Source organism: Aedes albopictus, chromosome 3 (assembly GCF_035046485.1).
Source record: "Aedes albopictus strain Foshan chromosome 3, AalbF5, whole genome shotgun sequence".
In the NCBI taxonomy this organism is placed as follows: domain Eukaryota; kingdom Metazoa; phylum Arthropoda; class Insecta; order Diptera; family Culicidae; genus Aedes; species Aedes albopictus.
The window spans coordinates 18774783-18793383 of record NC_085138.1 but is presented as its reverse complement, the minus strand read 5'-3'; the positions used below and the strand labels follow the sequence as shown (position 1 = coordinate 18793383).

Here is an 18601-nt window from a genome sequence, read left to right as displayed (position 1 = left end):
GTCCGTATTCCACAAATCACCCACCGTGGAGGTTGCACTTTTTTGCATTCACTAAGAAAAAAAAAATAAAACAAATCACGTTTCTTTCCTCCAGAAGAAATAAAAATTCAGTGTTATTTTCTAATTGAAATATGTACAAACTCAAGTGATTTAAACAAAAAAAAGTTATACTAAGCGTGTTGCATGACATAATCTTCCCTCAATTTCTCTAACGCAGGAAACTATCGTCACATTTCTTTCTCTAAACCACAGACAAGAAACACTAGAAAAGCAAAAAGGTGAAATTCATGGTTTTATTACGCGCAAGAGTCCTTGGTTGCACTATCCTCTCGTTGGAGAAGTTTCTTGTCTAGTTTTGATTCCGTCGCTTTGGCGGGAGACTTCCGGGGCCCGATATGGGGATAGATGGGGAGAAGGGTATGATTCCATTTATTTTCGCTCATATTTCTTCAAAACTACAAGACTTAAACCTAGAAGAGCCATGGTACTACACAGCAATTTCTAATGTTAGGGTAAAAAGTGTGATTTTGTTTCTATTTGTATCTCTGTTGATGATAGTACTGTGAACTTTCTTAAAACAAAGAAACAGTTCAATTCGATCCTAGTGTACTGACTTAGATGACTAATAGCTTGTTTCTCTTCTATACATAATGAGTCATTAACCCGCGCTGATTGGTGCCTTGGGCATGCCGTTCTAGAGAGGGCAAATGACCTAATATCACATTTTGGTTATCGCCACACTTGCTTCGAATTTCGTTCAAGTACCGTGTCCTAAAGTTTTGACCGTTTTACATTATGGAGCAGAGACCGGAAGTTTCAAAACCGTTCTCCACGCGAGGCTGCCGGGTGAACACAATGCCCCGCAGACTCGGCTTCAAGTCATAATCAATATCAGTCGTTTCTTCATTGGTCGGCGTCTTGACCAGGCCTTTATTGTTAGCATCTTGTTCTAATTCTTCATCTTCATGCATCTTCATCATCACACTGCTGCTGTTGCTGTCGTTGTGGCCGCCGTGGATGTCATCGAGGTTACCGTACAGCAGGTCGTCATGCTCGTAGTTGGCCGCTGTTCCGCTTCCGCCTCCGCCGCTGATCAGTACGGCAATGCTCGATCCACCGCTGCTGGTCGTCGTGTCGATTGTACTCGTGCTGGTGCTGGCCGCTGCCGCCGTAGTTGTTTTTGCCTTTGTGATATTGATTTTGATTCGGTTGGTGATGACTCCGGTCGTGAGGTTGTCTTGCAGCTCAACGTTGCCATCGATCGAATGCTTCAACTGGGTCTGACTGGTGCTTTCCAGTGGAGGCGTCGGCGAGTCTACTGCTTCCAGATCAACCGTGTCTAGACACCGAGTGGAGAAAGTGTTGGACATTTATGCATTAATTTCATTGTTTGTACTTGGGGGTACATCATACAGTTTTCTTGCGACTGACTGAGAGAAAACGCCTGCTTCAAAATTTCAGCGAATTTCAAGAATCATTGCTTCTAGAACAGTCCATCCGTTCTGTAAGAACAGGCTTGCAGAAACGAGTTAGAGAAGTTGTACCACTTGCAAGAAAGGCATAAATTGCAATAAAAGCTCAGCGAATCTTCCAAGTGATGATTGATATGAGCCAAAACAGTAATATAGCAATAATAAGGTATAAGAGAAAGTGTTGAAAGGTGACAGCCGTACTACGATAAACACCTGAATGGCGCTAATGACACAGGGAAAAGAAGTGGGGAAGACCATTCTGAACAGTTTTACAGAAAAACCTTTAACACTCATTTAATATATGTTGTCCAAGAATATCTACACAGTGCACACACAAAAAGTGTATCTATGCGTGTAAACTTAATTTTTGCAACAGTGAGCGGGTATTGGGTCATGAGCGGCTGCTGCAGTGGTACACAGACGGTATTATAAAGACACTCCATCACTATTTTTTTTCCTCATCTGTAGAGCCTTTTAACCACTGCGTCCATTATTTAGGAATATTGTGGTATGACCCATATTTAATTTGGTGCTACTCGATTATCCTGTCACAATTGAGCTGTGATGGACATTGGTTGGTATAGCACTCGATCCCAACTAGGCACAACTCGTTTTATAAAGTCTATTACCCTGTTAGGATTACTTTGCCAAACTTCCAAGGGCTCTAATAACGCTTTTCCAAATATTGACAACCTTTGATTGGATAGCTCTCCACAGCTGCAGAGTAAATGTTCAGCGGTTTCGTTTTCACCTTGAAAAAAACGACACTCAGATGATTGGATTTTTCCAATCTTGTGTAGATGGTACCTACTGGGGCAGTGACCGGTCATCAGGCCCGTTATTACCCTCAGGTCTCTCTTGTTTAAATTTAGTATGGTCCTGGCTTTTGCTGCACTAGGTCTTATAAATCTTTTTGCTTGTCTGGATGTATCCGTGGCATTCCAATTGGTTTCTACCATAGACATTTCCCATATTTTTAGTTTCGTCCTAAGAGTACACTCAGGAACTCCACAGAATGGTTCAGGGCCTACGAAGCTCGATGCTGCACCCTGTCTGGCTAGATTGTCGGCGTTTTCAGTTCCCTGAATTCCGCAATGGCCGGGCACCCAGTATAATGTTACTTCGTTCCTACTGGCCAACTGCTTCAGAGAAAGAATGCATTCCCACACTAGCTTGGACTGGCACGTGAATGCCCTTAGCGCATTTAGAGCAGCTTGACTGTCTGAGAAGATGCAGATTTTTGCAAATCTGTAATTTCTCCTCAGGCAAGTATTAGCACACTCTAATATGGCCTGAATCTCTGCTTGAAACACAGTGGGACTACATCCCATTGGTATAGCTTTACTTATACCTGGGCCAAAAACTCCAGCACCAGTATTTTCCCCCATCTTAGACCCATCAGTATAAAATACAATAGAACCTGGACGTAAGCTTGGCCCACCAGAATCCCAAATATTGCGGCTTGGTTTAACCACATTAAAGGGAACATCATAGTTGGTCTTCGTTATCATCCAATCCTCTACTGTTTTAATATCTTAGTTTAAATTGAAGTCTTTGACGATCTTCAAATGTCCTACTTGATCACCTTTTAGCAGTTTGTTGTGACGCAGAAACTGCAGGGCACTTTTTGCCGCTTGCAGTTGAACAAATTGGTGCAATGGTAACATATTGAGAAGTTATTTTTTGAAGTTAACATATTGAATATACTCCAACACTAGAGAAGGCGTCTATTTGAAAGAGAAAGATATGAACAAAAGGGCCCATATAGCCGAGGCGGTAAACGCACGGGTATTCAGCATGACCATGCTGAGGGTGACGGGTTCGATTCCCGGTCGGTCCAGGATCTTTTCGTAAAGGAAATTTCCTTGACTTCCTTGGGCATAGAGTATCTTCGTGCCTGCCACACGATATACGCATGCAAAATGGTCATTGGCAGAGGAAGCTCTCAGTTAATAACTGTGGAAGTGCTCATAGAACACTAAGCTGAGAAGCAGGCTTTGTCCCAATGAGGATGTTACGCCAAGAAGAGAGAGAGAGAGAGAGATGAACAAACCGTTCACAAGAAAGGTGACAGATTGCAGTGCTGAAACATTTCTAGTTTTCCTGGGACGCTAGAGCCGCTACAGATAATAACCCGAGCAAAGTCTAACAACAAAATTACAGCAAATCGAAAACATGATTTGTATTCAGCAACAAATTGATATCACATTTTGATATCCGTTTCTCTTTTCTTAATTTGATTTCAAACTTTGCTTTCAATTTGCTTTCACAGGGACATTTTTCTGTTCTTATTGTTGATGTTTTAACCGTTAAAACGACCAAAACGACAACAACCTGAGTTATCAAAGTTTGGAATATCACAACATCAAAATTAGTTTTCAATTTGCTATAAGACTCTGCTCGAGAAGGAACAAAGAGCTTGCGAGTAAGACATCTTGCTGGTGATTTGGACAAAGCGATTGAATTTTAGGCCTGCAGATTAATATCGCCTAAATAAGGAAATGGGAGATTCAGATTCACTAAACGGAATGCGGTTTTTTAGGAAATCCGATCAATTTGTTTGCTTCGCTGATTGTATATGAGCATTAGTAGGGGAATTATCGGTAAAATGAACAGGGTGTTGTTTAACAGCATTTAGCGTAATTCTGTAATGTTTTAACAACTAGGTTCTTTGTAATAACGTAGATTATTATACTTCTGCTGATCTTGGACTTAAAAATTAACCAAACCACTTAAAAATGACGAAAATATCGAAAATCATGCAAACCAGATAGTCTGATGTAAAACTGAGCTCATCGTAGTTAAGGCCGATCTCTACAATCGCGAATTTCTACATTTGCGATATCACATTACAACAATCTACTCCTAAATGAAAATATATAGTGGAGAAAAAAAATAGGTAATGGTTTTAATAAAATTTCAGGAAAAACTTCCAAACAAAGCGTGGGGGTAAATCGAATTTTGCAACGAGTTCCATACAAAATTTTATGCAATGGTTTTTTCATCAACTCATTTAAGTTGCATAATATTTTTAATGCAACCCAAACGAGTTGCATTATGAACATTATGAAATTATTTTTGATTATGCAACTCATTTCAGTTGCATTATGAACTAGTTCGGAAAAATTGGCCACCAAATGATACCAAAATGAGTTATATAAAATAGAATTTATGATACTTTTTTTTTTTTTTTTTTTTTGTCTGTATTAACGAGATTTTTAGCCCTAGGCTAGTTCATCTCGGGACCCACACTTTACTTCCCTTCCGAAGGAAGAACTCACATTTTGTGAGTATGTCGGGAGTGGGATTCGATCCCAGGTCCTCGGCGTGATAGTCAAGCGTTCTAACCATCCAACCAGGTCCGCTCCACAATTTATGATACTGAATTGCATAAAATAAGATTATTATTAGAAAATCCGTCTGTTTTAGTTCATTTTTTTTTTTAAATATTAATATCAGTACGTTTCAAACTTTACATAAGATGTTTCAAAAGCGTAGTACATACAATCTATATTAAATCTGCTAATATGCAGTTGAATATATCGAAATTATACGTTCAAACTATCTTTTGAATATGTGTTCATTTTAACCCCCATCGATTGTTCATTTTACCCTTACTTTTTTCGTTTCTCGGGTTTCTTTATTTTTTTTTTAATCTATATACTGCCGTGAATCGCATATTTGTCCCATTTGCATAGGAAATCCAGCAAAGATGGGACTGATATGCGATTCACGGTAGTATACATATATATATATATATATATATATATATATATATAGTGGAATGGTGTTTGTATGTCACGAATAGGCTCGGGAATGGGCCAACGGATCTACACCATTCTTTCAGTGTTTCATTCGTGCAGGACTCTGACGTGTTCGTACGAAAACATAGTTGACAAAATCTATCGCGAATGCACCGAAAATGAGAAAGTTTGAACATGTCATCAGGGCTGGTAGTAAAACATGATGGTTGAAATAGTTAATTTAGTGACCAATTTCTCGAAAATAGTGACCAAATAGTGACTTACAGATAGCAAAAAAGTGACTTAGTAGTGACATTTGGCACAAACAATTTAGGACGAACTTTATTCAAAAAACCCTGGAGTATCGCATAATGAACATTTTCCAGAGAAAACTTCCACGCTTATTCCAAAAAAATGTACAAAATTGCATGTATATATTCAATTTTCTAGCATATATTATGTAGAACTAAATGGATTCAAATGGACATGAGGTTGATAAATAGTTGTGTTGCCTACATTAATTCTTATGTCGGTACCGGCAGAAACTTTGGAACACATTGATGGATTTTTTTTTTGAAAATTCTTGATGAAGTTTTCAGAATAAGTTCAAACGGATGTCATTGAATGATTTTTTGGCCAAACCCTGGTTGATGAAGAAATTCTGAACGACATTATCTAAAGAATTTAAGAAGAAAAGCTCAGAGGTGGCGAATGAACCTCTGAAAAGATTTCTATGAACATAATTGCGGTATTTTTTTGTACTTGTGGTACATAGTCTGATTCCACGGTAACCTGTTGGAGGAATATTTGCTAAAATTTCTGAGGTTTCTTTTTAATGAAAATAAAAATGTTATAACTTTCGTAGTTCGTGGCGGTGTGTACTAGGGAATGGCGATGCTTCGAATGTGGAATTTCTTATGAAATCTTTGGAAATCTGGTTAACAATTTTTTGGCGAAATTCCTGTTTTGATGAAACACTTGCACAGAGAATTTTAGTAAGAATTTCTCATGTATTATTTTTTGAATATTGTTGCAAGAATTTTCTCAAAATAAAATAAAAAATGTGGGAACCAATAAAAGTAAGTAATAAGGAAATTTTTATGGAATTCTTGAAGTATTTCGCGGCGTACATCTTTATCTCATATTTAAAAAGTCTAAGGTGAAATTCCCATAATATTACCTTTAACTTCCTAGCGAATTCTTCGTGCCATTACAGGAGAAGTACAAGTCTTCCAGTATTTCGCCAACGAATATTTTCCAAAAACAGAGTTATTCTTTATATTTAAATATTTTTTTTAACGAAAATGTTTGCGAAGTACTAAGGAATTTCACAGAAAAAATATTCCAGGGATTTTTAAGGAAGTGAACCATTCTTTTTCAGGATTGCATTTGTCAGACATTCCTTGAAGAATATTATGAGACTAACGAAATCTGCCATAATTTCTTCCAGGCACTGCACCAGAATATTATACGGAAGATCTTGCAAGAAATTCATAAATAAGTAAATAGGGAAATGGAACCATCTCGGCAGCGGCCCTATTTTGGGCACTTTTCTGCTATAACTCAGCCAATTCTGAACCAATTTGACACACTTTTTGGAACGCGATGAGATACGTATAGTATCTAGCCGTGTACAAAATTTCAAGTCAATTGGTTTGGAATTGACTGAGTTATAGCGAAGAGTGCCCAAAATACCGGCCGCTGCCCAAGTGGTTCGCTACCCTACATGTATATATAACAGCAACACAAGGTTTTCAAAATGCTGACTGAAAATTTTAACGTAAACTCCGCTAAGAATTTCGGCAAGAATTCTAAAAATGGTTAATTAATTTTATCAGTAGTAAAAAACCTACGATTTTTTGTTATTGTCGAGGATGTTATCACAAAATGTTGTTTGAAGTGTAGTCAAACGAACCATATGCAAAAAGACAACCCTAATAATCAAAGTCAGTCTGTCTACAAAGATTGATAAATTTGTCAACAGATCTACATATACGTACTAGACATTTTATTGTCTCCAGTAACACAAAGCTTAATTTTCACTATTTTAAACTCTTCATCACCTCTTGTTTTACTCACTGGCTCACAGGACATTGAAAATAGTTGAAAATAGTGACTTTTTAACAGAAAAAGTGACTTTAGTTGAAAAATGCTGAAAATAGTGACTTTTTAGTGACTTACACGAAAATAGTGACCAAGTCACTAAATAGTGACTCGCTACCAGGCCCGGACTGTCATAGAGCACAGTAGCCAGGCAGAACGACGTTTGCCGGGACAGCTAATCAATTGATTGATTGATTTGTTTGATTAAAGAGATTTTCAGCAGCTAATCAAAAATAATAAAAGAAGTGTATTTTTGAGCAAATTTTTCTCCTAGAATACTTAAAACATAATACCATCTACGATATTACATGGCAAAAAATAGGGATTTTGACATATTTCTGTTGAAAACGACGCCAAACGCTTGAGGTGTTCATATTAACCCCAATTCCCCTAATATAAGGAATATTTTTATTTACTTACCTACACCTGCATCTATGCTCCGTGTTCAAACGTTCAAACATTTCTGTAGATTATGGGTACACGGGACAATGACTGACAATGATTCAAGCGCGTAAATATCGTTAACCAATGTTAAAAGAGATGTACCTCAAGGGGTCAAATCTTAAAGTCGAAAAAAATCATAATATTCTAGATAGTTGGGGCATGTTGAACAAAGTGAGAATCTAGCAATTTCACTGTAAATTTGTAATGTTAGTACCTTTAATCGAATCAATGAATGACGAAATATTGAACAAAACATACGTAATTATTAGAAATTGAATAAAATACCTTAGTTAATCATAGGTAGATTGCTAAAAAAACACTAAAAAAACAACTGACTTACAAAAGATTTGGAAAATTCAACGTAGAGTGTAGTTTCTCAATATGCGACTACGCAGTAATTAAAACGGTCTTGTATTTTTTGCATTTTGTGGCGTTATTCTTTTTTTGTCGATAAACGCATTTTGGGATTGAGGCCTTTCATTTTTTCGACTATTATTATAAGATTTTTATCTTATTTGCGAGATTTTGTCCAGTACATACCACTTTTTTTTTAAATACTAATCAAATTTGTTCATCTGTCCAATTTACCCATAATCCGCAAAATGAACAACAATTTTACAAACAAGAAGCAAAATCTCTTACACAGAATATCACCCATCAATCTTACCTGTTTCCTTTGTGCTTTCCACCATCGAGGACTCGATCGTTCCCACATCCTCGAACAGTTCGTCCTCTTCGTCCACCTCGTCGTCGTCTTTCGGTTCTTCCTTGACCTTTACCGACATCTGCGAACTTTCGTCCGCTAGCGCAGCCGAAGAACACCCTTGCGCATCACTGTCGTCCAAATCGTTAACGTCGATCCTCTCGATCGAGGGCTCCTGAATGGCGATATCGTCATCGATTCGCGTTTCGATAATGCGGGGTGCGGGCGGCTCAGCAACGGGTTGCGCCGCTGCCTCGCTGGACGGTTTACTGTTTTCGTCGGTGCCCACCGTAGCTACGGATGTGGCTCGCGTTTCGTCCGCCGTCGAATGCGAATCTACCGTTTCGATGTCGTCGTCGTCCGGAATTTCCGTTACGACCTCCTCCGACGGTGGCAGAACAATCACATCGTCGTCGTCATCGATGGTGATTTCTGTGAAGAAAAGATGAATTGCAGTTAATAACATATCCGTTTTTTTATTAACTGTCCTTAACCGTATGTGAGTGTAAAACGATTGAAATCAACATATCTTGCAACAAACTTACCCTTCACGCTATCGTCGTTATCGCTGACCGCTTCTCGTTTCACCTTAACTTCATCATCAGTCTTGTTTGCTTCTCCCTCCTCGTTGGTTGCGTTCAAAGCCGTTTCGTCCAACGTTAGTGATGCTTTGTAGTCTTCGTAGCAGAGCGGATGGTACGTGCACTCCTCCACGCGTATCGCATTCTTCAGGTGCCACTCTTCCGTTTCCTCATTATAGAACTGTTGGAACTCATCATGGCACATGTGGCAGCGTTTGCTCGCTTCGTCCGATCCAGCCGGACAGCTTGGTGGTGGAGTTTCCGCGCCCGGTCGACCGCTCCCGGACTCTCCGTCCCCGTTGAACTCCAGCTGCTCGGTCATTTGCGTTTCGAACCAATTCTTCTCGCGTTCCTCCAGGTCTTCGATTTCCTCATACTGGATCCAATCGGACACGTCGTAGTACCACTTTCTTGAGTGAGCCTTACGAGCCGAGTCCCGGTCGCGACGGTTTTGCCGGAAGTGCCAGTCCAAGTGTTGGCTGTACTTCATGGTTTGTTCCGGTGGGAATCGAACGCCACAACTGCTGCATTGCATGCCAAGGAACAGTTGCGCCACAATTGCTGATTGACGCCGTTTTAGCGTTTCTGGCTTGTTCAGGAACACAGGGTCGATTTCCTCGACTTCTTCTTCAAGGACTTTATCCAATTTAGAGGCAGTAGAGGATGCAGTGGTGGTAGAAGTGGACGGAGCGGTCGTAGAAGCAGGAGTAGCGGAGGTTTTTCCGATAATTCCGGCAGCAACGATCTTGGCGTAAAGTTCTTCGATATTGAGATTCTGGAGAATGGGTAAATTCAACCCTCCGGAAGCGGCGGGTTTCGCTGGCGCGGCAGCAGGTACTGTTATAGGTGGGGTTGGTTTATCTTCGGATTGGATTTGGTAGCCCGCCAAGTTGTTTGAAATGTTTGTGTGCGGCGAGGAATGCGGCATTAGATTGGTCAGGTAATCCAAACCGGTGGCCGTGGGATGTGCAGGTGCTGATGTCTTCGGATGCATGGCAGCTCCTGCCGGGAACAACGAAGGCACTGAAGGAGCAGCCATTGTCGGAACCATGCTGTTCATCGGCTGGACGAATGGTATCAGAAGATTCTGATCTCTAGGAGGTGTTCGCAGGTCACGGTGAAGTGGCGTACGAATCATATCCCTGATATAAACGCGTCCAGGAACTACCACTTTCGGAACAGCGGTGAACCGAATGTAGAAATCTTTCCCTCTGAGCTTGAACACCTTCGGTAGACCACCAAATTCCACTAGGAAGGGTTGGTCATCAATTATCACCGTCAGCAGAAAGTCAGCAAACTGTAACCTGTGCATTTGACCATATATTTCGAAGGTTTGCATTTGGGAATCGAGGAATACCGGAATGATAATTTCTGCATTGACAATCATGTTGATTTTTCCAGCGACTAGATCATTCCGACTGTTACCGATTTTCACCTGTGGAGCCGGGCCACTAATTTTGAAGACACGATTGATTCCATCCAGTACGATGTTTGTCGGAGGATCGCCGAAGTAGCATTCATACCAGCGGTCATCTATGTACAATTCCCTGGTTGGAGCACCCAGCTTCATTTGGTAAACCTTGCTCTCAATGGTGATGGCTTTGTAACAATCGTTAAAACTAAGCTCGAAGGAATCTCGGTCATCGACAACCACCATTCGGGAACCTTTCTGGAAACCGATTTCTTTCGGTTCGTCCCAGCTCATGAAGATCACAGCGATATCGTCGTAGAATCGAATTTCCCGTTGAATACCGTCGATATTGATGGTTCTAACGCTATCATTCAGCTTGGGGACTCCAGGGACGAGCATGTTATTGCCCGGGGGTCCATTATTCATGGGCATCGGTGGGAAACGTGGTCCAATAGGTGGTGGAGGAACTACATTTTGATTCATCTTTCCGAACGGCGTCTGATCCCAAGGGTGCATCATAGGTCCCGGTAGTCTTTGGTTCATCATCGGTGGACCAACTACTCCTGGCATCACATTTGGACCAGGCATAGGTCCTCGGACTCCCCACTGAGGATTGAAGCGTGCATCATGCGGACGACGAGGATCTGAAAAAAGTTATGTTATCAAATTAGTGATTAATTTCTTACTAGCAAACTCTTTATTTTGGACGTACCTCTTAGTCTCATGTCGCCTGGCGGACCAGCATTGGCGAACGGAGGTTCCAATTTTGAGCCCGAATCCATCGGAGTTATTTTTCCACGGAAATCGTTACTCATTATAGGCCCAGGGCCCGCCGGAACATTGGGCTTCAACCCAGCATCGTCATTGATGTTGGGACTGAAACTCGCCATTTCTTCGCCGCTGTGCGAATTAGCATTGTCGTCCACTGGCAACATTGGCCCTATCATCGGCTGCTGATTGCGCTTCATCATTTCCATACGTTGAGCCTGTCGAATCTTTTGGGTCTCATTCAGCTGAATCACTTGCTTCATCAAAATATTGTACTGCTCCGGGGTGAGTTCGCCCTTCTCCATCGTCTCTTGGGCTTGAGCGATGATAGTTTTGATGTTGGCGTTCATACCATCCTGGGAGTTTTCGTCGCCAATCGGATCCGGCGGAAGGAAGTGCTGTTGCTGTTGCCGTAGATCCACATCCATCGGTTTGGGCTGATTCAACGAACGGCGTCGTTCAACCGGATCATCTGCAATCAAACGTTATGGTTAAATTCATTGCATGATTTTAACCTATACATTACGACATTACCTGATAGTTTGTTATATAACAACGGTCGACCTAGCTTATCGCGATCTTTGTTCTTCGTGGCCTCGGCAATCTTGGCCCGAACCGCTTCCAGAGCTGACTTAGACGTAGGAGCACCGTGTTGTATCTCCAAAGATTCAACCTAAGACAAATCAGAATTTTCATGTATTTCTGCAACTATTTCGTTAAATATAATAACAAACCTGAGGAGTGTCCTGCATCAATGGGTGCGTGACTTCCGAAATGATTGGAGGTGGTGGCGGTAGAGGTGTAATCGGCTCGATAGGATTCATCGGTCCCGCTAGTTTCCTGAGATCAACATCTTCGCTGCCAAACAAACTGAGAACAAAATTTATTCAATTAAAACTCAAATCTAATCAACCCTAACCCGATCCCTTCTTACATATCGATTTTCTCCGACCTGGACTTCTTGTTTGACGGTTCTTCCAACTTGCTGTTACTTGGTCGCTTCTTGATGGCCGCCTCCGTTGGTGAAGCTGCGCCAATGGCAGTTGTTACTACTGCGGCTGCTGCTGACGCGGCATCTGCCACCGTACTCGACCCAGACTGACCACTGGTGACCGGAGGAGCCACAATGGGCAATCCCACCGACGACGCTACCACAGCGCTGCTGTCGGAAACATCCTTCATCAGACCCGGAGGTGGAATACGGAGATCGACATCCCTGGATCCGGCTGCCAATGGTGGAGGTGCGCTGTCTGTGTCAACTGCTTCACCCAGGGCTTTCTCTGTAAGATTCGAGTAAAACGTTGCGATTTGCCGGAAATTGTAGGAGGGTTTTTTTTTCTTTGTGTGTAGATTACTTCTTTTTTTTTCTGGAGACACGGTGGTGGGAATATAGCGAGAGGACATTACAAACCACTATGGGGAACATTCTTCGTTGTGCAACTATGCTAACGAGTCCATCTGGGTTGAAGTGAACACTGGGTGTGTACATCTTCTCCGATTGCTTACTGGATGATTGTCTCCAACACAAACACTGATCACACGCGCTCAAATGATATCGAATGAACAAGGAAAGTCGTCTTGCTTGATTTGAAACTGGTGTTGGCTTTGGTCTATTTCAATACAAGTTTTGAACTTGATTTAAGCTATAGCTTGTTTGAAATAGCGTTCACTGAAATAGATTTTATAGAACTCTGGATGTCTTAATTTGCTACTATCGTTGACCTGAAATATTTTTTAGCTAATGTATTATGCATCAATATATGTGTAATTGAGTGGACATAAGAAAAAAGTTTTATTAAGACTTATTTTCCACTCCAACAGACTTAATACAGCTTTTTACCTAGCATTTGTGGAATGCTTGGAACAATATAGTACCTACACTGAAAGACTTGTGGTTGAATTTACTATTCTGTAGGGTCAATTTAAATACACAGCGCCACTAAATTTGTGCAGACTGAGTTTTGTTTCATCTCCACAGATTAATATAGGGTATTGGTTCCCTTGTTAAGCATGTGGCTCCCATTTTCATCCTACGAAAAACAAAGGATTGAAGGATTTTTTTTTTCTTGTTTTTGTATTTTTTATTGTTGGAACTGAGCACGCATGAAAACAAAAAGAGCGGAATCAATCGGTGCCGTAATCGCTTGTTTTTGAATAGGATGAATATGGGAGCGTGAGATTACTGATGGCACACATACCCTATTCAATTCTACCTTGGACCCAATTTACAATTAAAAAAGTTTCTGTTGGCAACCAGATTCGAACCTTGAAATCACCAGGCCCGCACGCTACCACTAGGCTATCGAACTGGTTGATATGAGAGGAAACAAAACGCATACAAAAAGCGTTTATAATTGATTGCTTATTGTCTATCCGGTTGGAATCAAGACCGACATTCAATCAAAAATTGCCATTTTCTTAGTCTACAAGTGTCGCAACTGTTTCGCATCTAGTGCGCTGTGTTGCTGACAACAACGGGAAGGATGCGCACTACTTTTGACATGATTAAAAAACGTCGCGAGTTGGGTCGCGTCGCGACTTGATTGTGCGAAGTCCGGTTTGGTGGCGGCCCGACAATATCATTTGCGCATGTCGTCTTTCTGTGTACCCATTTAATGGTGTTATTCAAGAAAAGAGAGCTGCCTGACGAGACTGTTTCCAGCTGTGGTACACCGGGTGGGTTATGTGACAAGAAACGAGCTGAAGAATTCTGACAATTTTCAAACAGAGGTATGGATTTTGATTTGTTTAGGCCAATTATTCAGCGCTATGTTCCTAATAGCTTTGAAATATTTCTTCCTGTTTAGCTTCAGAAGTATTATTGAGAGTATTATTTAGATTCTAAACAGAACTTGTGTTCTGCGGATTTGTTATATTGTCGGGCCGCCACCAAACCGGACATCGCGCAATCAAGTCGCGACGCGACCAAACTCGCGACGTTTTTCAATCATGTCAGAAGTAGTGCGCATCCTTCCCGTTGTTGTCAGCATTAACACAGCGCACTAGATGCGAAACAGTTGCGACACTTGTGGACCAAGAAAATGGTAATTTTTTATTGAATGTCTGTCTTGTTTCCAACCGGATAGACAATATACACTGCACGTCACGTTAACATATTGCAATAATAAATACTAACTCTGAAAGCTTAGCTGCATTCCCTGGAGTATTTCGTAGATGCAGATGATCTACGGAAATCATGTACCGAAATCCCAAGTAACAATTCGAAGTCATAAATAAACATGTATGTTGAATAACTGCTTGTTTACAACAATCATAGTTGAACAAAAATGTATGTGGAATAATATACTGAAACGATGTTATTTACATTGTAAATAAGCCATAATAGAATATTCGACTCTTACGCGAGCAGTGATTTAATTTTTAAGCTTAACAAACGTTTGTTCGATTTGTCTATACGCCCGATTCTTTTTTTTGCACGGGTCGGGTTTTTGCTCAGTGGCGTCTCGTAACCTCACTTTTTACCTGTTCAACGACCCTAAAACTTCAATTTGCGAGAAATTCATTACCAGAATCAAATTGAAAATGGACGAAAACGACTATTTTCATCATTTTTTACAAATTACAAGCCAATTTGATGAAAAAATTCAAGAATTTACGTTCGTTGAACAGGTAGATTTGAGGTTAGGGAATCGCCACTGTTTTTGCTATAACTCAGTCGATTTTCATCCGATTCTCATGAAATTTCGTACACATGTAGGCACGATCAGTACTATCAGTGTACAAAATTTCATGAGAATTGGTTCGAAGACTGAGTTATAGCAAAATAACGACCCGTGCAAAAAATAATCGGGTGTATAAGCTTTAATGTTAGCTGAATAAGAACTTTTTTTACATGTTGGTTCCTATTGAACAAGAAAATCGATAGATGCCGACTAAGTTGATTTCGATACCCAAAACCTTATTTTAGGTCACCTGATTTTTATAATATTTTCCCAGTACATGACCACTTTACGCATTTTGCTTATTTTTTCAAGGTAAACGGATTTTTTGACTAATGTTTTGTCATCAACTCATTGGATTATAGATAATTAGGCTACAATCAAGCAATTTGTTTTGTTAATTTGAAGATTTACAGTGAAAATACAAGGTGCTCATTATGCCCCACCTGCTCATTATGCCCCGCCTACCCCTATTGCCCATTTTTATATAATGCCCACAATCACTAACTAGTCTTTCATGGAGGAACCGTTTGCTTATGATTAAGCAATATATTTTTTTGCAAGTGCGCAAAGCAGTATAGGATCCACAGCTGAAGCAGTGGAGGTCAGGGGATGCGTTGAGATAGTAAAACAACAGAAGTATGATACACATTTTGTGCTTTATTCACTTAACCAAACGATAGGTATACCAGGTAGTCCTGCTTCCAATCAGCATGGTAACAATTTCTTCAAAATCCTTTGGGAATCCACTGATCTGGCTCGACATTCGCTCCTGGTTTGGTATCGCTTCTGTAATGAATGTGGTGTTCTTTTAACTTACCACGATCATAAAACGTGATAAAAAAAACTCACCTGCATTTTTTTCCATCTCAGCCTACATTCTGACAATGATTTTCACTTTCTAGTGCATAAACATACAATGATAATTGATGATTTCCCATTTGATTTTGTTGGAATCTCGTTCAAAATCAACTTTCCGACAGAAAATCTTCACAACAATCACTGTTAACAACAAGTTCACGCAATAGGGTATCTGAATCAGATGGAAGAAGTGGACGGAAACTGTCGTTTTGTTGTGAATTTAAGTAATGCACTATTTTGTTTACCTGTAGTGCCGAGAATGGGGTCAAAACCCTATGATGCCAAATTTGGAGCAAAAACTGAGAACGTTTTTTTAATTTGAGTAAATCGACTCAATCGCCCTTAAAACTGAAAAACTACATATAGGGTCTGGGATCATCTAGACAGGAGCACCTATTTTGAGCACTTGCTGCTCTGCCCATAACTGCATAACAGTCACAATCGACAAAAGTAGGCATTGTAGAAAACGGAGCTCAAAGTTTACAGTTTGCGTTAGTATGGAAAAGAATCGAAATTTCTAAAATTTGCCAAAAATTTAAGATGAATCCTTTTGCAGTGAAATCTTCTTCAGCTCTTCTTCTATGCTGGACGAATAGTTCAAAAAATAATTAGACCAAAATATGATTGCAGGGCTGGTAGCAAAGATTGATGGTTGAAATAGTTATTTTAGTGACCAAGTTCACGAAAATAGTGACCAAATAGTGACTTACAAATGGCAAAAAGTGACTAAATAGTGACTTTTGGCAAAAAAAATAGTTAGCGGCCAAAAATTGTGAGCCGAACTTGATTCAGAAAATGTTGGAGTACCGCATAAAAACATTTTCAGGAAAACCTTCTCCACCAACATTTGCATGTTTATACAACTGTTAACAGATATTGTGCAGAACTAGATAAATAGGTATTAAATCAATGAACGAAAATGGTTGTAGGCACATACAGTTTTTTTAGTCAGTTCTAGTAGAACCTCAATGGGGAAACATTGGTGCAAGTTCCTGGCATTTTTTAGTCAAAGCTGATATTATATTGAAGAAATTGAGATGGAATGCTCAGAGGTTTATTGAACAAATTCCTTAATAGATTTATATGAAAACTATTACAGATATTTCCTTTGGGTCTTATAGAAATTTCAGGGTAGACTTTCTTGAGCCTTATTTGAAAGAACTCGGCCCAATTCGTGGATTTACTGCGAGCAAAAATTATTAAATAGTATTTGTTAAAATTTCTGGAAAAATTAAAAAATGAACAAATTAAAAATAAAAGAATTTGTTTTCTATATCTTCCTGATAGGAGGATTTCCTGGAGAATTTATTTGATTTTTTTAATGAATAGAAAATGTGCGGGCAAGTTTATTCCTCACATTTCTTTGAAATTACTTGCTAGGAACCCCTCAAAACTATAAGAAGGTAAAAATTAAGCAGAAATTGATTAGACAATTGGGATATAATTGCTATAGCATTTGTTGTCGTATACATTTCAAGCATTTTTGAGGAATTACAACGCTTATTGACGAAAATGACGAAAATTTAATTAAAATTTTGACAAAATTGCTAACTTTTTCGAAAATTCCCATGTTTGAAGAGCTTTTGACAAAGAGTTTTTCACAACAAAATAGTCAAAACAGTATTTGGCGATGTTCCCGAAAAAACTCTTTTCAAAAATAGTGCACAATTTTTAAAGATTACTGGAAGATATCATTTCAAAGATTTATCTTCCAAACATTCTTCAAAGAAATTTAATCAGGATATTTCCAGGCGTTGAACTAGATCATCATATAACTACAAAAACATACCATCAGAAATTCAACAAAAGCTTTTACTAAAGATAAAATTTCACAAGTAATATTCAGTGTTTTACGCCAAAATTGCGCATGAATTCATGCAGAAATTGTCTTGAGGGCATACAGGAGCATATTTCGAGGCCGGCATCGACAATTGTAACATAAATTCCGCCAAGAGTTCCGGCAAATATTTCCTCAAATTCTTATTTTACTTAACCAAAATCCTCTACTTTTTATTTCCGAGGATGCCATTATAAGCTCATTCCGATTTTTCACCCATATTTGTTTCGGTAATAGTTCAAAAACATTCATCACTTTACTGGAGAATGACCAGAAACTTCAATGGGAAAGAATGCATTCTAGTATTGTAACATGAATCTTATCATGACAAAAAGCCAACACTTCTGAACAGATGAAAAAGTTTTGGACTGGAAATCTCCCTGATAAAGACACCTAACTTAACTTAACAATACTATGGATCAAAATCAGTCACTTAATATAGACGATTGACACATTTGCTAACACAGCTACTAAACATGTTATTGTAACCAGTCAGACAATGCTTGATTTGCACTTTTTATCACTCCAAATTTTATTTTTCTTGCTGACTATATTACCATTTGCCACAAAACATTAAAAATAGTTGAAAATAGTGACTTTTCAACAGAAAAAATGACTTTAGTTGAAACATCTTGAAAATAGTGACTTTTTAGTGACTGACCCGAAAATAGTGACCAAGTCACTAAATAGTGACTCGCTACCAGGCCTGTGATTGGCGTTACGCTATGTGGCCAGTGTGTATTCGCAGTGTGACTGTTTAGCGGTCACATTCGTGAATATTTGATAATAAGACAAAACGACTTGGTATTTATTTCACATTGTGTAGAATAAACTTGTCAAGCTTATTTGTGTGGATGAAAGTACTGATGATTTGGAGATGATCCCCGGTTACTAACTCAATATTGACAAAAACTGCAAATGTTACAAATATGCAGTTATGGGCAGTGCTATAACTCAGTCAATTTCGAACCAATTGATATGAAATTTTGTATAGTGCT

At 39.5% G+C, this 18601-nt stretch overlaps 1 protein-coding gene across 2 annotated transcripts in view; it reads right to left on the bottom strand.

Annotated features, from left to right (window-relative positions):
- Positions 1-279: 279 nt before the first annotated feature.
- LOC109418256 (uncharacterized) overlaps positions 280-18601 on the bottom strand; it is a 47102-nt gene continuing 28780 nt past the window's right edge. For both annotated transcript variants that reach the window (XM_029864808.2, XM_029864812.2), the window contains exons 7-13: positions 12160-12505; positions 11960-12095; positions 11760-11898; positions 11170-11697; positions 9011-11101; positions 8430-8897; positions 280-1339 (exon numbers count right to left, since the gene is read on the bottom strand). In XM_029864808.2, coding sequence (XP_029720668.2) covers positions 789-1339; positions 8430-8897; positions 9011-11101; positions 11170-11697; positions 11760-11898; positions 11960-12095; positions 12160-12505 — 4259 coding nt within the window. In that variant the 3' untranslated portion in view covers positions 280-788. The remainder of the gene's footprint in view (positions 1340-8429; positions 8898-9010; positions 11102-11169; positions 11698-11759; positions 11899-11959; positions 12096-12159; positions 12506-18601) is intronic.